The sequence below is a fragment of the Zophobas morio genome, unplaced genomic scaffold (assembly GCF_036711695.1).
Source record: "Zophobas morio isolate AGI-343-1 ecotype UQ-CSIRO unplaced genomic scaffold, CSIRO_AGI_Zmor_V1 ptg000031l, whole genome shotgun sequence".
In the NCBI taxonomy this organism is placed as follows: domain Eukaryota; kingdom Metazoa; phylum Arthropoda; class Insecta; order Coleoptera; family Tenebrionidae; genus Zophobas; species Zophobas morio.
In genome coordinates this window covers 3,124,735-3,142,457 of record NW_026972136.1, presented here as the reverse complement: position 1 = coordinate 3,142,457, position 17,723 = coordinate 3,124,735, and the positions used below count along the sequence as shown (strand labels likewise).

Below are 17,723 nucleotides of genomic sequence, written 5' to 3'. Positions count from 1 at the left end.
TGAAAGAATCACGGCGAATCTTTGTGTCTGGTTTTTGAGGCGGGTTGAAAGTATCTCAATAACTCCTAATGTTTGTTTTTGAAGTAATTTGAGAGAACCTCAAGTCCCGTGATAAAGGGTAGAAAATTTAAACCGACATTTGAGAGGTCTAAATTTTACTTCTTTTAAAAGTTGATTAAACTTGGATTCGCGGACCGGCGCTCAATGGAAGAACCTAGTTCATATTCCAGAACCGGCGAACAAACCCACTAAATTATCCCGGCTGCCAAGATACCTTGACACTTTGACTCTTGACACTTCGAACATGACATTTCGGACTCTACAAAGTGACAAAATCCAGACCAGTTTGCAACAATCCCAAAACGACCAATAAATGTCTGCGCTGCGAATAGACGAGTACCCAGGATTTGCAAAGGAAGCCCTCTTGCTGCACAACGAGCTGCGGCAGAAGCACGGCGTGTCGGACCTCATTTTAAACAAAGAGGTAACGTAACCTTGGGGTGAACCTTTTCCTTAGCGAAGTTTTGCAGCTGTGCGGGATGGCGCAAGAGTGGGCCGACCAGTGTGCCAAGAAAAAGAGCATTGCGCAGCGGGGAGACCCAGAATACGGCGAAAACGTTTTCTGTAGTGGCAAGAAGAATGCTAGCGTTCAGGACGCTGTGACGGCTTGGTACGCGGAAGGGGAGAAATTTCCCTACGGCACGGAGAACGTGAAGAAGAAGAAGTACCAGTTTACGCAGTTGGTGTGGAAGGATACTACGGATTTGGGTGTGGGGATGGCCACTAGTGTTAACGGCAAAGTTTTCGTTATTGCCAATTACTATCCGAAGGGGAACATGCCGGGGACGTTTTCTGCGAACGTGGTCCAGGTGGTTGCCAATTAGGGTGGTTGGGGCGGATGATGGTAGAAGGGGCAATGGAACATCTTTGAAAATGGACTCTATAATTTGCTACTACAGTATTGACTCAAATGTGAACGTATTCAGTAAAGGTTTTTCACTCTGTAATGTTAAATAATGAATTTGGAAATTATTTAAATGGTGGAATCTATCGAATTTTTTAGTAACTCAACTCTTCCATAATAATTTTTATAGTACTAGACTTGTCTGGAACCTTGTTTGGTTTTGACTTATTCGTTCTTCTGTTCCCAATTATGTTTTGTCTCGAATTAACAGAAATCCTGTGGCGCAATTTTAGACTCTTCGTTTTGGTACAGTGTAATAAGATCAGACTGATTTTGGCAAAGGACATACGCTCTAAGAAAATAGAGGGTGGGTGGGCGGGGCTAGCACTTGTTAAAGTAAGACTTTTTTGAAAGGGTTGCTTAAAAATTTTCAGAAAATTCAGGGATTTAGTTCCCTCCGTGCTGATTTTAAAAATAATATAGCCTGTTTTTGGTCATGGAGCACTATTTTGGAAATATTCATAATGAAATTCGAACTTTCTGACATTTCTAAAAATTGTAAAATTTCATTGGATGATTCTGGAAAAACTGTTTGCGTATTCGAAGAAGTGACTTCTGTGGCGCAAAATCTATGAAAAGATGTATTTAGTTAAATTTCGAAAATGATCCAAAATGGGTCGAAATTGGGGTAAATAATATAGTGAAAAATTTCATTTCTGAAAAGGTTGTTTAAAAATTCTACAAATGAACTATTGAACTATTGGATTTTAAAATTTTTCATTTATTTAATTTTTCAATTCCTCGTCATTTAATTTTTCAAATTTTAGTGCTTGTGCTTACTTAGTATTTAATTGGGGATTCAATTTTTCATACTTTCAACCACTTCACCAACAAAAAACAAAGGGTTTACAAAATTTTTTCAAATTTCTTCAAAAGCAAGAAAAAGAATCCCCGACATTCCTTCAAACTACTTCAAAAACAAAACACAAGTGGTCCTCGAGATGTTTTCAAACTACTTCACAACCCAGACGTAAAATGTCCCTGAGATTCCTTCATATTGCGTGAGAAATATGAAAGCGATCCCCGAAATTCTTTCAAATTACTTCAAAAACACAACACAAGTGGTTCCCGAGATTTCTTCAAACTATTAAAAACCAAACAAAAGGATTTCCGGAGTTTGTCTCAAACTGCTTTACGAACAAAAGGGTTCTCCGAGATTTTTTCAAACTACTTCCTTCAAACACATAAGAGGTTCCGCGAATTTTTAAAGACTACTTCAAAAATAAAACCCAAGGGATCCCCGAGATACTTTCAAATTACTTCAAAAACAAGACAAGGAATCTCCAAGATTCTTTCAAATTACGTCAACAATAAAGCAAGGGATGTCCGAGATTCTTTCAAACTACTGCAAGAACAAAACACTAGAGGTTCCTGAGATTCTTTCAGACTACTTCAAAAACAAAACAGAAGGGGTTCCCGAGATCCTTTCAAACTACTTCAAAAACAAGACAAGGGATTTCCGAGATTCTTTCAAACTACTTCAAAAACAAATCACAAGAGCTTCCTCAGATTCTTCCAAATTACTTCAAAAACAAGACATATTAAAGAGTTATATGAAAAAAAATACGTCAGTTCGTAACGTTTTAATGAAACACCTTGCGCATTTGAAAGTAATTGCAAAGTATAACCCAATTAAACTTCATCAATAATTTTTTCAGAAGTTTATAATGGACTCCATATTATTTATTATTAATAAAAATAACAGAAAATCAGACACTAAAGCTGGAGTTGTTTTCAACTATACAGAGTGTTCTATTTTTGAGGAGTAACGTACAAGTAGTTTTTATTAAATGGAGCACGCTACATATTTTAATATCTTCTCAATTTTCTTCGTCTATATTATCGGAAATTTTCTCAGGATTACAAATCTGTGTTTATTTTTGCCAGTAACAACAGAAAAAATTTCCCTTCTTGGTAAAAAAAAAGAAAATTTAAAACCAGTCTGGAAAGGCGTCTATTTTATCGGAAATTTGTCCGAGGATCAAGAATCTGTGCTTCCATATCCTTCTATATCTATCTGTACTCTTCCAAATCCGTCTATATTCTTCCATATCCGTCTATATCAATCTGTAACTGTCGATATCCGTTTATATCTATCAATATCCGTTTATATCTAACAATATCCGTTCATGTCTTTTCTATATCGTTCCAAAAGTCTATATCTTTCTATATCGTTCTATATACATCTATATCTTATTATATCCCTCCATATCCGTCTGTGGCCATTTACATCTTTCTCCGTCTTTCTATTTCAGTCTATATCCTCTCACATTCGTTTATATCCGTCTATATCTATCAAAATCCATTTGTACCATTCTATATATTCTAAATTCATCTGTATCTTTTATAGTCGTCTATATCCATCTACATCTGTATATGTCTGTCTATATTCTTCAATATCGGTCTATATCTTCCCATAACCGTTCATATCTTTTCCATATTCTTCTATATTATTCTAAATAAGTCTATAGCCTTTACATCCTTTCATATTCCTCTACATCCATCTATATTTGTCGATATCCTTCTGCATCCCTCTATATCCTTCTATATCCGACTATATTCCGTTATATATTTTTTTTTAATCACGAATCTGTGCTTCTATATCATTATTCTATATTCGTCCATATCCGTCTGTACCATTCTATCTCCTTTTAGATGCCTCTATATATTTTGATGTGTGCCTATATTCTTCTAAATCCTTCTATACCTTTCTATATCCGTTCATATCCTTCTATATCCGTTGTCAATTATATCTCTTTACTTCCGTCCATATTCATCTATCTATTCCTATTTCGACCAATATTCTTCTCTCTATATACATCTGTATCCTTCTACATCTGGCTATATCTTTCTACATTTTTTCAGAGAATTTGTGCTTCTGTATCTTACTGTTTTTCTAAATACGTCTACATCTTTCTGTATCCTTCTGGATCCTTCTATATCATTTTATATACGTCTGTATCCATCTGTATGTTCCTCAGTTCTTCTATTTCGGTTTATATCCTCTCATATTCGTCTATATTCATCAAAATCCGTCTGTACCATCTTATATCTTTCTAAATACGTCCGTATCTTTCTATGTCCGTCCATATCATTCTATAGCCACATCTTACTATATTTGTCTAGATCTGTCATCCGTCTATACACTTCTATTTTATACCCCTCTGCAGCCGTCTATATCTTTTTATATCATTCATTATCCGCCTATATTCTTCTATATTGGTCTATCTTTTCCTGTATCCATCTATATGCTTCTATATCTGTCTATATACGTCTATATCCTTCATTATATCTCTTCACGTCTGTCTATATGGATCTATTCCTATATCCTTCTATTTCGGTCTTTAACTTTCTACATTCGTCTACATCATTCTAAACCCTTCTATCTCCGGCTATATTTTACTATATTTTTTCAGAAGATCACAAATCTGTGCTTCTATTACTTTCTATATCCATCTATCCATCAAAATCCGTCTTTGGAATTCTATATTCTTCTATATCTTTGTATACTTATTTATCCGTATGTACCATTCCACGTCTTTCTAAAACCATATCTATATCTTTCTATATATTTTTATATCCCGAGATTCAAACTACTTCAAAAACAGAATACAAGTGGTTCCCGGGATTCTTTCAAATTACTCTCCAAAAACAAGACAAAGGATCCCCAAAATTCTTTCAATCTGCTTCAGAAACCAAACACAAAGGGATCCCCGAGATTCTTTTAAATTACTTCAAGAACAAGACAAAGGAACCCCGAGATTTTTTCAAATTACTTCAAGGAGAAGACATCGTAGGAGCAGATGGGATCATCTGAAAATTGGGAAAGCACCTAATCCAAATTTCAAGTACTTTTGATGAAGTAAAAAGTAATTTTTTCCCGCACTGGTTCACCAGGTCCCAACTGACCTAACCTAGATTCAGTTTCACTTTTTCCCCGGTTCCAGATCAGATCACCAGACTCTAAGTGTCGACAGAAAGTGATGCCGCTTCTATCTCGGGTCAAATGAGGTCAGACTGGACTAGAACCCCCAGACAGGTTAAATAATTAAGACACCAACGCATTCTTGTTGAGTTTATTCTCCAAAATTGAAACCAGGACTTGTCGTCCCATACATGACAAAATACAATTGTTGGAGGTAATATCAATATCGAAATAACAATTTGTACTTGTTGTTGAAACCTTTTCAACACTGTGCACTGTACAACGTCAAACAACTATAATCCATGGTAAAAATTCAACAACTTGGAAGTTTTCCACGGACACTACTCTCCACTACAGTAAGAATTCGCATCAAATACTAGAAGCGTTTGTAAGGAACAAGTGCTGATTCAAATCGTCCTAAAATCACAGTGATAGGTGTAAACGCTTCTAAATCGTAAAAAATCGCTTCAGCAACCTAGTGATATTAAAACGCTGACGGATTAAACAGTTGCGGAGGTAATTAAAGTGTCGCCAACAACTTGGACAGTCTTCGAGGAATCACAGTCTATAAACTACACCTACCAAAAATCACTTATCAAACGGTACCACCAAGACATGACCATAGTAAAATCCAACAATTGCAACAAATTGATTATCGTGTGCTTAAAGGTTATATACAGTGATATATTAATAGAAAAGATTAATGCTCTTTGGTAACGAGCTGGAATTACAACTTCTCACTATCGAGTGTAAAAATGATAACATAACTATTCTACTACCCCTACGCTATAATTGATCTGGAATTATTATCAAATCTTTGGCTTTGTGGAATGTACAAAAATAAAATTACTTCTTCAAGGGTCAGAATCTGGGTCTGGGCACATTGTCGACGAACTGGCCGACGTAGTTCCCTCTCGGGTTGTAATTAGCGACCACGTAGGTCTCCCCTTTCTGGTTTTTGGCCATCGCGAACCCCAGATCCGTACAACCCTTCCATACAATCTGGGTGAAATGAAGAGTCCCGTGGTTGACTGCTTCCACTCCAAACGTGTGCATTTTGACTTCGTCGTACCACTCCTTGATGGCGTCACGGGGTGTCGGTACGTGAGTATAGTCCGACGAATATACGCAAAAAATGTTTTCTCCATATGGGTTGTTGGCTCGATGGCACATACTCCCACTTTTTGCACACGTGTCAGCCCATTCTTGCGCGTACTTACACATCTACAACTAAATATTAAGTACCAAGAATGATTAACCCAGCACTCACCTCTTTGTTGAGCTTCAAATCTGGTACCCCGTGCTTGCGTCGGTACTCGTTGTGCACTTTCAACCCATCGAGCGCGTATTGAGTGAACCCTTCCTCAGTGTTGGTACCCCGAGGGAAGGAAACCTTCTTCTCTGGTACTTCTTGTTTGGAAGGTGAGCTAAGTGGGGGTGGTACGTTTTCGACGTAGTGGCCAACGAAATTACCAGCGGGCGAGTAATTGGCGACTACGTAGATACTCCCTTGGCTATTTTTGGCAACTCCAACCCCCAACGACTCGCTTGATTTCCACACCACTTGGGTGAAGTGGCCCGACTTGAGACTGTTGGGTTCGCGCCCGAAGGGATGGTGCTGGACTTCTTCGTACCACACGTCCACGGGCGAGTGACCCGTGATGGTAAAATTAGGGTCTGAGGAGTACATGCAGTAGATGTTTTCGCCATGGTTGCAGCTGGGGCGGTGCTCCAGAATATTCTTAGCGGCTAAATGCTTAGCCCACTCTTCGCTATATTTGCACAGTTTCTTGTCGAGCTTCAAGGGTGGTACTCCGTGCTTTCTGCGGTATTCGTTATGAGCTTTGAGGAAGTCCTCCTCGAAGTTGCCTTCAGTACCGTTTCGGAGATCCTTCTGCGAACTTCCTAGTTTGGTACCGTTGTTGAGGGACAACTTCGAGAATCCGTTAGCGAAGTCTTTAACGTCTTCGTGGTTGTTGTTACCGGAAAAACCACCAACTGGTGGTACGTTTTTGCTAAAGTCGCCGATGAAGTTGCCAGGCGGGTCGTAGTTTGCCACCACCACCACTCTGCCCCCGGATTTGGCGAACGCCACCCCCAACCTAGCGCTTTCTTTCCACACGACTTGGGTGAAGTGACCCGAAGCCAGACTCGAGGGTTCGCCGCCGAAGTTGTAGTACTTGATTTCGCTATACCACGATTCGACTGGTTCCTTCCCTGCGACAGTGAAATTGGGGTTGCTCGAGGTCATACTGAAGAGATTCTCTCCATAGCTACTGTTATTGCTGTGTTGAAGCATATTCCTGCTGATTAAAAAGTTAGCCCATTGCTGGGACACTTTGCACAAATCTTTGTCTAGTTTAAGTGGAGGGACTCCGTGACGTTTTCGGTACTCGTTATGAGCCGTAAGGCACTCTGATTGGAAGTCCATGATGGGGTTTCTTTTTTTCTACAACAACAACAAATTCAATACTCGTGTTACTACAAAAAAAACTGGGTGGTACTTTATTCGATGGAGTTTTCTTGGGAGTTCTCGCTACCTTGTCGCTTAGCGACTCGATAAGGTCGGGTGGGAATTTTTCTTCACAGCCTTTCGTCTCTGTGGTGATTTTGCATTCGGTCCGTTGCCCTCGGAATGTTTCTATAGTTTCACGCGTAATCGTCTCTAATTTTGGTTCCTGCGTAAAAAACGGTGAAAGCATCCGTAAAAATGTAAAAAATTACGGTTGAGTGAGTGGCGCGATCGAGTAATTGTGCCGTTTTAAAAACCGTTCGGTTTTTCACGTTCGATTGAAATGGGTTTTGTCGGAGGATTTTGCGGCGGCCTTTCTCTGGGCGCTCGTAAAAAGCGCCCAGTTCATGCGCTTGAATATTTTAACCTTTGCGTGCGATGGTATTTTTTGCGTTAAATTATTTATTATTTAATTGTGTTGGACTTGGTGACGTTCGAGGCCGATACGTGTGTTGGTATGGGTGCTAAATGGGTTCGGTGATGCAATTACAAGAACTGTTATTGGGTTTACGGTGTGCAGTGAAAATTTTACGCTCTCGTACAATAACCGTCAACTATTTTTATATATTTGTGTTGGATTTAGTTTTTTAATTAATAATTGCATAAATGCTTTCCATAAATATTATTACTTGACGTTGTACTATAAATAAAGCAATTTCCTAGACCCATCACTTTTCCCCGGGTCAGTGTGATAATATTTCCACATTACGTTGCATTAACGATGTCACAAGAGCTGACTAATGCAATTTGAGGTCATAAACCGGACATTTAAAACAGAGTTTTATATTATCTATCAAGTTTCCACCGGAAATATCTAATTTTAAAATAATAATGTACTTCTTTTAGCATGTTCTTATATTCGCCTTTTTAATTTTAATCTTCTGGTCTATTTTTTGTTGCTGCAAAAAACTTAATTTAATAAATGTCAGAAATTCCCAAAACTGTTTACATTACAGAGAAACACGTTCTATTTTTTTTTTATATGATTTATTCTATATTTAGAGACACACCATATAATTTGTAATAAATTATTGCAATTATTTTAAGCGTCACACAAGTTCAGAATAATAGAACGACGTCAGTTTTAAAATCACACCTCAAACATAAATTAGACATCATTAGAATCCGACAAGTGTGAAAATTTCCAAAATCTAATAGGAGCTATTATTATTTTTTTTACATTTAGATGAATAATAGCGCTCCGCTAACGCGATTCATTGAATAGCAAACTTTCCTGATTTTTTTTAAGCAGTTTATTCCATATTTACAGACACACTGTACACTTTACACAATTATTTTGATTATTTAAGGTGTAACATGTTGGTCACCTAAGTCCAGAACAATAGAGTGACATCCACTTAAAAATCAAACCTCAGACACAAATTGAACATTAAATTACAACGATTGTGGTGTCAATTAAAAGAAAAATGTCTTTTAATTCGACAAGTGGCAAAATTTTCAAAAAATGCTCAACCGTTTATTTTTCTACATCTAGATCAGCAAAAGCTTGTCAATGAAATACATCATACAAAAATATTTTCTGTTTATTTTTATAATTTATGGCATATTTCGAGACCTACTGTACATTTTACATTTTAACATGTTTTAAGTTTCATGTTGCGAAAAGAAGTCTACACATATTAAAATAACAAGGCAAAATGTAAGCCCGCCCACCCGCCCTGTCTCAATTGTGATGATTTTTTTTATTCGCCGTCGATCAAGCTTAACTGCAAAATACTTATTTCTTTACAAGAAATTGAAAACATGTTTTTGAGTATCGTGTTGTTCAAAGAATACTATGCATATTAAGAAAAAAAAGCAAAATATAAACCCCGCCCACCCACCCCATCGCAATTGTGATGATTTTTTTCTTAGAAATTTAAAATACATTTAAAATGATAAATTTTTGTAGGGAAATGTGGATTTTGCAATTAGGCTCCGCCCGTAGGTCTGGCAACGAATGAAAACTTCATTACTACATATTTAGATCAGGTCAGGTCTTCTCAGGTCCAGTCAGGTCAGATCACATGGTAATATCTCGTAGAAAAATAAGGATTTTACAATGAAACTTCGCCCTTCGGGTGACGACGAATAAAAAAATCATCAGAATTGAGATAGGGCGGGTGGGCGGGGCTTATATTTTGCTTTTTTTTTTAATGTACATTGCCATCATTTCACACGAAGAAACTTAAAACATGGTTAAAATGGAACATTTTTGCAAGGAAATATGGATTTTCAATTATGAAGCGGAGCCTAATTACGAAATCGATATTTCGTTATACAAATTTTCCATTTTAAACATGCTTTAAGTTTGATGTTATGAAAAGAAGTCTACACATATTAAAATAACAAGGCAAAATGTAAGCCCGCCCACCCACCCTATCTCAATTGTGATGATTTTTTTTATTAGCCGTCGATCAAGAGGGCGTAGCTAAACTGCAAAATACTTATTTCTTTACAAGAAATTAAAAACATGGTTTCGCGTATCGTTTTGTTCAAAGAATATGTATATTAAGAAAAAAAGGCAAAATATATAGACCCCGCCCACCCACCTCATTTCAATTGCAATGGTTTTTTTTATTCGTCGTGAGCCAAAGGGACAAGAAACTTAAAAACATAACTAAAATGGTAAATTTTTGTAATAATTAAACAACAAGCGTCAAAATTTTTGAAAAATTGGCCATTTTTTCCTATATCTAGATCAGAAAGAATACGTGTCAATGCGATATTTCTGTCTTTTTTATGTAATTTATGCCATATTTACGAACACACTGTGCATTTTACAATAAATATTTATAATTATTTTGGGTGTCACATGTTCGTCACATAAGTCCAGAAAAATAATCTGACATCCATTTAAAAATCAAGTCTCAAACACAAACTGGACCTTAAATTATAAAAATTGAGGTGTCAATACGAAGGCAAAATTTTTATTTTAACTCGACAAGCGTCAGAATTTCCAAAAAGTAGTTAATTGTTTATTTTTCTATATCTAGATCAAAGAGAACTCGTAAATGAGATACATTATACAAAAATATTTTCTTTTTTTATGTAAATTATGCCATATTTACAAAATTGTGGATTTTACAATGAATTATTGCGATTATTTTAAGTGTCACATGTCGGTCACCAAAGTCCAGAATAATAAGATGACATCTACTTTAAACAAATTTTAAGAAAAACTGTAAAAATATTGTGATGTCGATGAGAAGAAAGAAAATTATTTTAAACCGACCAGTGTCAAAATTTTCAAAAAATGGTCAATTATTTATTTTTCTCCATCTAGATCAGTAAGAGTACTTGTGAATGTGATACATTATGCAAAAGCATTTTCTGTCTTTTTTTAGATAATTCATGTCATATTTAGAGAAGAAAACATTTTCTTTTATTTGGCCAAGTGTCAAAATTTTTGAACAACTGACCATTTTTTCCTATATCTAGATCAGAAAGAATACTTGTCAATGCGATATATTATCCAAAATCATTTTCTGTCTATTATATGTAATTTATGCCATATTTACGAACACACTGTGCATTTTACAATAAATATTTATAGTAATTTTGGGTGTCACATGTTCGTCACATAAGTCCAGAATATTAATGTGGCATCCATTTTAAAATCAAATCTTGAACACAAACTGGACATCAAATTATAAAGATTGAGGTGTCAATAGGAAGCCAAAATTTTTATTTTAACTACACAAGTGTCAAAATTTCCAAAAAATATGTAAATGTTTATTTTTCTACATCTAGATCAAAGAGAACTCGTAAATGAGATACATTATACAAAAAAAATTTCTTTTTTTATGTAAATTATACCATATTTACTAAATTGTGGATTTTACAATGAATTATTGCGATTATTTTAAGTGTCACATGTCGGTCACCTAAGTCCAAAATTACAAGTTGACATTTACTTTAAACAAATTTTAAGAAAAACTGTAAAAATTGTGATGTCGATGAGAAGAAAAAAAATTATTTTAAACCGACCAGCGTCAAAATTTTCAAAAAATGGTCAATTATTTATTTTTCTCCATCTAGATTAGTAAGAGTACTACTTGTGAATGTGATACATTATGCAAAAGCATTTTCTGTCTTTTTTAATATAATTCATGTCATATTTAGAGAAGAAAGCATTTTTTTTTTATTTTGATAAGTGTCAAAAATTTTGAAAAACTGGTCATTTCTTTCCATATCTAGATTAGAAAGAGTACTTGTCAATGAGGTATATTATCAAAAAGCATTTTCTGTCTTTTTTATGTAATTTATGCCATATTCACGAACACACTGTGCATTTTACAATAAATATTTATAATTATTTTGGGTGTCACATGTTCGTCACATAAGTCCAGAAAAATAATCTGACATCCATTTAAAAATCAAGTCTCAAACACAAACTGGACGTTAAATTATAAAGATTGAGGTGTCAATACGAAGGCAAAATTTTTATTTTAGATAGACAAGCGTCAGAATTTCCAAAAAATAGTTAATCGTTTATTTTTCTATATCTAGATCAAAAAGAACTCGTGAATGAGAGATACATTATACAAAAGTATTTTCTGTTTTTTTTTTTTTAAGTAAATTATGGCATATTTATTCACTGTGGATTTTACAATGAAGTATTGCGAGTATTTTAAATGCCATATGTTGGTCACCGAAGTCCAGAATAATAAGATGACATTACTTTAAACAAATTTTAAGAAAAACTGTAAAAATTCTAATGTCGATGAGAACAAAAAAAATTTTTAAACCATTGTCAAAATTTTCAAAAAATGGTCAACTGTTTATTTTCTACATCTAGATTAGAAAGAGTACTTCTCAATATGATACATTATCTAAAACCATTTTCTGTTTTTTTATGTAATTTATCCCATATTTAGACAAGAAAACATTTTCTTTTATTGCGACAAGTGTCAAAATTTTTGAAAAACTGGCCAATTGTTTATTTTTCTACGTCTACGTCAGAAAGAGTACTTGTCAATTAAATACACCATCCAAAAATATTTTCTGTCTTTTTTACATAATTTGTGTTATATTTGGAATCACACTGTATATTTTACAATAATTTATTGCCGTTATTTTGAACGTCACATGTTCGTCACGTAAGTCCAGAATAATTAGGAGATACCCACTTCAAGATTAAACCTCAAACAAACTGGACGTTAAATTACCAAAACTGTGGTGATACTAAGAAGAAAACAATTTACTGTGAATGAAAAAGCGTCAAAATTTTTGAAAACTGGTTAATTTTTTTTTACACCCGTCTTAAAATTGAACCTCAAACACAAATTTAACATCAAATTATACAAATTGTCTGGTCAGTTGCTCCAAAGAAAATGTTCTTGTAATCCGACAAATCTCAAAATTTTCAAAACTTGACATTTTACATATAATTATTTCGATTATTCTAAGTGTCACACGTTGGTTACCTCAATACAAAATAATAAAGTGGCATCCATTTTAAAATTAATCCTCAAACACAAATTATGCATCAAATTATAAATATTGCGGTGTCAATAAGAAAAAAATATTTTCTTTTAATTGTACAAGTGTCCAAATTTTTGAAAAACTGCCCAATTGTTTATTTTTCTACGTGTACATCAGAAAGAGTACTTGTCAATGAAATATACCATCCAAAAATATTTTCTGTTCTTTTTTACATAATTTGTGTTTTATTTGAAAACACACTGTATATTTTACAATAAATTATTGCCATTATTTTGAACGTCACATGTTCGTCACGTAAGTCCAGTATAATTAGGAGACACCCAGTTCAAGATTAAACCTCAAACAAACTGGACGTCAAATTACAAAATCTGTGGTGCTACAAAGAAGAAAAAAAAATTCTGTTAACGCGAAAAGTGTCAAATTTTTGAAAACTGGTTAATTTTTTTTCTACATCTATCTTAAAATTGAGCCTCAGACACAAATTGGATATCAAATTATGAAAATTTTGGGGTTAATTAGATTAAATTTTCTTGTAATCCGACACTTGTCAAAATTTTCAAAAATCGGTTAATCGTTTATTTTTCTACATCTAGATTCTGAAAGAGTACTTGGCATTGACGTGCATTATCCAGAAACATGTTTTGTCTTTTTTTATGTAATTTATGCCATATATGAGGAAACACACTGTATATTGTACAATAAATTATGGCAATTATTTTGAACGTTACATGTTCGCACCACACAAGTCCGGAATAATTTGGAGACATCCAATTCAATATTAAAACTCAAAAAAACTTGATGTCAAATTACAAAAACTGTGGCGCTATTAAGAAGAAAATAATTTTCTTTTACTCCGAAAAGTGTCAAAATTTTTTAAAACTGGTCAATTTTTTTATGTAATTTTGCCTTATTTAGAGACAGTGTGTATTTCACACTTAATTATTGCAACTATTTTAAGTGTCACATGTTCGTCACACAAGTCCAGCATAATAAGGCGACAGCCATTTTACAATCAAACCTCAAACAAAAACCACACTCTATAAAGAATGCGGTATTAACGAAAGCTATGTATTTAATAAATAATATCACTTTCAATTTTACAAATTTATTTAAAACTTTTACCGCTCACTGCATACCCACTAATTGAAAAAATCTGTAAGTCAAGGCTTCATAAGCAACGTAATTAAAATCGCGAATAATCAAATCAACCAAACAACAACAACAACAACAAAACCCATCTTCATCGCACGGAAAAAAAATCAATTTCCCGATCAAACAACACAACCCTGCGACCTTCAAATCTCCAATAATTAACCCCCTAACTAATTGATAATTACCTGTCCTTTCTCGATCGATGCGAACGTCCTCTGATCGGTCTTCCTGACCATAACAATCCTGCTCGAGCCGTCGTGTCCGTGCACGGTCTTCCGGAACCTGTGCAAGTCGGTGAGGGATCCGGGGAATCCGGGTTTTCGCCTGCACAGAGACATATCTAAAGGGTAGCCGCACATTTTCGCGCCTCGGGAATCCGACTCTGAGCTCCGAGGTGAGAGCGCAGTGCCGTACCGAACACGAATGTTCAGCTAGTGTGAACCGCACGTTGCCTTTCCAATCTTTGTTCCGTTTTGGTAGCCAAGTGTAACAAATATTAGAAAATTGTATGCGGAGGATCGGACACGCGGGATATTAGATATCGGCGGCTAATGAAACGCATCACATGCGTGTTCGGTTTGTTTCGTCGAATGGGTGGTTGGAAAGTTGGAAAGCGTTTTATTGTTGTTTATGGCCGGATGGAACGACGTGGAGTTTGGCGGGAGTTGCGTTCATGGGTTTTTATTAGCTGTAATTTATTCGGGGCGACGGGTTTGGGAGTTGTGGATGGGTATGAATCGATAACGGTGGTTGGTAAACGAACGTGACATTCACTGGTTTAAAATAGAGAATGTTTTGTTTAAAAGACCGGAAATCGAAAAGTTCGCGGCAAAATTTGTGCAGACGGTACGTTCTATTTTTAGCGAACAATCGAATAGTGTGATGTAAGGTCAAGGTTTCGGAAAACATTTTCATAAATAAAATCAGTACTTCAAATAAATGAGCTACATTGTCACACTAGTGCGGCAATAACAAATCGAAACCTGTTTCGTATATGTACTTATTAAAATTAGCGTGCATTAATAACAAAAGCATATTTACAAATATGTTTATTTTTAACCACATTATGAACACGATACCCTATGTAACACGCCTACTTTTTAATTATGCAACTGTTTGTATTTTAGAAGGGATATTTGCATTTTAAATATTTTTTTATACGATATAAATCTGATGCATAAAAATCTGGTTAAAAGGTAAACAAATTGTTTCTCAGAAACATATGTAGTATATAAATATAGACGAGATAGGTAAAACCCATTTTAACAAACACGTATCTTATCAAATTTCTTTACTTTACTTCTAGAACGGAATGATTATTTTTTACCATATTTATAGTTTCACCCATAGAAATACGCTTCTGGTGAATTGGACAACCTCATCATTGTGCGCAGTAAAGGTGTCTAAATTTTGTAAAATAATGTACTTCCTGTATTCCTGGTTTATGAATCCGCCTCGATTTTTACTACAATTACTTTACAAAATTTGTTTGTGCAATATTTTTACCGTGTTTCGCTTGCGTGGGTTCGAATTCCATCCTTATTATCGAATGTTTTTTTGTTCGAGTAGTGTCTAAAGGGCGAGGGAAATTCTGTCTAGATAATTTTAGATCAATTTTTTAAAATGTATAATTATTATCGTTTTCCGAACACTTACTTTTTGATAATTGTGTACTTTTTTTTCGTCTTTTTTAACAAGGATTTTTTTTACTATCAATAATTTTTAAATTGTCAATATCGAGAACTGTGAAAAATAAATATAGAAAAATTGAAAAATAAAAAAATTGCTAAATAAAATCAGTTTTTCGATATTCCACCTATACCATTGTTCGGTTTTCATTATTTAAATTTTTAATTAGCAATTTTTGGAGTTTAGGATTTTTCGATTTTTCAATTTTTCGTTTATTCAATTTTATGTTTTTTTAAATTTGCGTTTTTGCAACGTATCGATTTTGAAAATCCTGAAATTGAAAAATCGAAACACTGAAAATTTTAAAACTAGTTAAAATTGTAAATGTGAAAGATTGAAAAATAAAAATTGAAAAATTGAAAATTCGTAAAATTGGATAAGTGCAAACCGTAAAATTGTTGGTAAACTGAAAAATTGAAATAATAGAAAATCGAAATTTTGAAAAATAGAAAAAGTGGAAGAATTGATAGCTTGAAAAATTGAAAATTTTAAAAATCGGAAAATGCAAAATTGTGAATTTGAAAAAAACGAAATATCGAAAAATTGAACTCTTGAAAAAAAAAATTGAAAAACTGATAAATTACATCATCGTAAAATTCGAAAAACTGCAAACCTGTGAAATTCAAAAATCGAAAAATCGATGAACGGAAAAATGAGGTAAGGCACAATCGAAAAATTCAAAACTGAAAAATCTAAAAATCGATAAATTGCGGAATTCTCCGGTTTTTTGGATTTTTCGATTTTTCAGCTATTAGTATTCCATTTTTCGATTTTTCATTATTTAGATTTTTATTTTGCAAATTTTTCGAATTTACAGTTTTTGATTTTGCAATTTTTCGTATTTGTTTAATGAATTTTCAGTAAATCCAACAAATCGAATAACTGATAAAGTTCAAAAAAATCAACAAAATCAAAGATTTTAAAAATTCAAAAAAATTAAAAATCCAAGAAATCCAGGAAACAAAAAAACCTGGGAAATCGGATAATTCCAAAAATCCAGAAAATAGAAAATATCACAAAAATCGAAAAAAAATTGAAAATGAAAAATAAAATAAAAAAAAATAGAAAATATCAAACAATCCAAAAAGTCCCAAAAGTTCGAAAGGTCCAAACCATATTAAGGAAGAATCGAAAGAATCCAAAGATTCCAAGAATCCAAAGAATCCATAGATTCGAACATATCCAATAAATTCAAGAAATTAAAAAAAATCGAAAAATCCAAGAATTTAAAAAATCCAAAAAATATGAGAAATCCAAGAAATCCAGAACTGGAAAAACTAAAAAACTCAAGAAATTCAATAATTCCGACGATGCAAAATAAATAAAAGAAAAAAATAAACATTCATAAATCAAAACAATTCAAAAAATCCAATAGAACCAGAAAATCTAAAAAATTCAAAACATCCAAAACATCCAATAGATCCAAAGATCCAAAAACCCAAAGTTCCCAAAAATCAAAGTGCCAAAAAAACACAAGAATCCAAATAATCCAAAGAATCCGAAAAATCCAAAAAATCCAAACTATCCAAGGAATTCAAAAAACCGAGAAAATCGACAATAGTAAAACAAATAAAAATAAAACAAAAACCGAAAAAAGCAGAAAATGAAAAATAAAACAAACAAAAATAAAAATTATTAAAAAATCCAAAAAGTCCCAAAGATCCGAAAGATCCGAACGATCCGAAAGATCCAAAAGATTGTAAGAAAGAATCCAAAGAATCCAAATATTCCAAAGAATCCAAAGAATACAAAGAATCCACAGATTCAAAAAAATCGAAGCGATTTAAAAAATCTAAAATATCTGAAAAATCCAAAAGATCCCAGAAATTCGCAAAATTAAAAAAACTCAAGAAATGCAATAATTCGGACAATCCAAAAAAATACGAACATATCCCAGAAAATCCAAAAAATAAATAAAAAATAAAAATTATCCAAAACTCAAAAAAATAAAAAAAATCTGATAGAATCAGAAGATCCAAAAAATTCAAAAGATCCAAAGATCCAAAAAATTCAAAGTTCCAAAGTGCTAAAAA

General features: G+C 33.7%; 2 protein-coding genes across 5 annotated transcripts in view; one reads left to right on the top strand and one right to left on the bottom strand.

Annotated features, from left to right (window-relative positions):
* The first annotated feature begins 295 nt into the window (after nt 1–295).
* LOC135139508 (Golgi-associated plant pathogenesis-related protein 1-like) lies at nt 296–1,076 on the top strand. Its single transcript, XM_064069765.1, has 2 exons — nt 296–484; nt 531–1,076. Exons 1-2 carry the CDS (start codon nt 374–376, stop codon nt 882–884), a joined length of 465 nt encoding a protein of 154 aa, XP_063925835.1. The 5' UTR covers nt 296–373; the 3' UTR covers nt 885–1,076.
* A 3,949-nt stretch (nt 1,077–5,025) lies between these two features.
* LOC135139564 (uncharacterized) overlaps nt 5,026–17,723 on the bottom strand; it is a 65,295-nt gene continuing 52,597 nt past the window's right edge. For all 4 annotated transcript variants that reach the window (XM_064069857.1, XM_064069858.1, XM_064069856.1 and 1 more), the window contains exons 2-5: nt 14,187–14,325; nt 7,394–7,567; nt 6,160–7,338; nt 5,026–6,113 (exon numbers count right to left, since the gene is read on the bottom strand). In XM_064069857.1, the coding sequence (XP_063925927.1) occupies nt 5,751–6,113; nt 6,160–7,338; nt 7,394–7,567; nt 14,187–14,325 (1,855 nt within the window). In that variant the 3' untranslated portion in view covers nt 5,026–5,750. The remainder of the gene's footprint in view (nt 6,114–6,159; nt 7,339–7,393; nt 7,568–14,186; nt 14,326–17,723) is intronic.

Coding starts and splice junctions, on each gene's coding strand:
- LOC135139508 (XM_064069765.1), top strand. CDS start 374: ATGTCTGCGCTGCGAATAGACGAGTACCCAGGATTTGCAAAGGAAGCC. Junction 485..530: donor ACCTCATTTTAAACAAAGAG/GTAACGTAACCT, acceptor GAAGTTTTGCAG/CTGTGCGGGATGGCGCAAGA.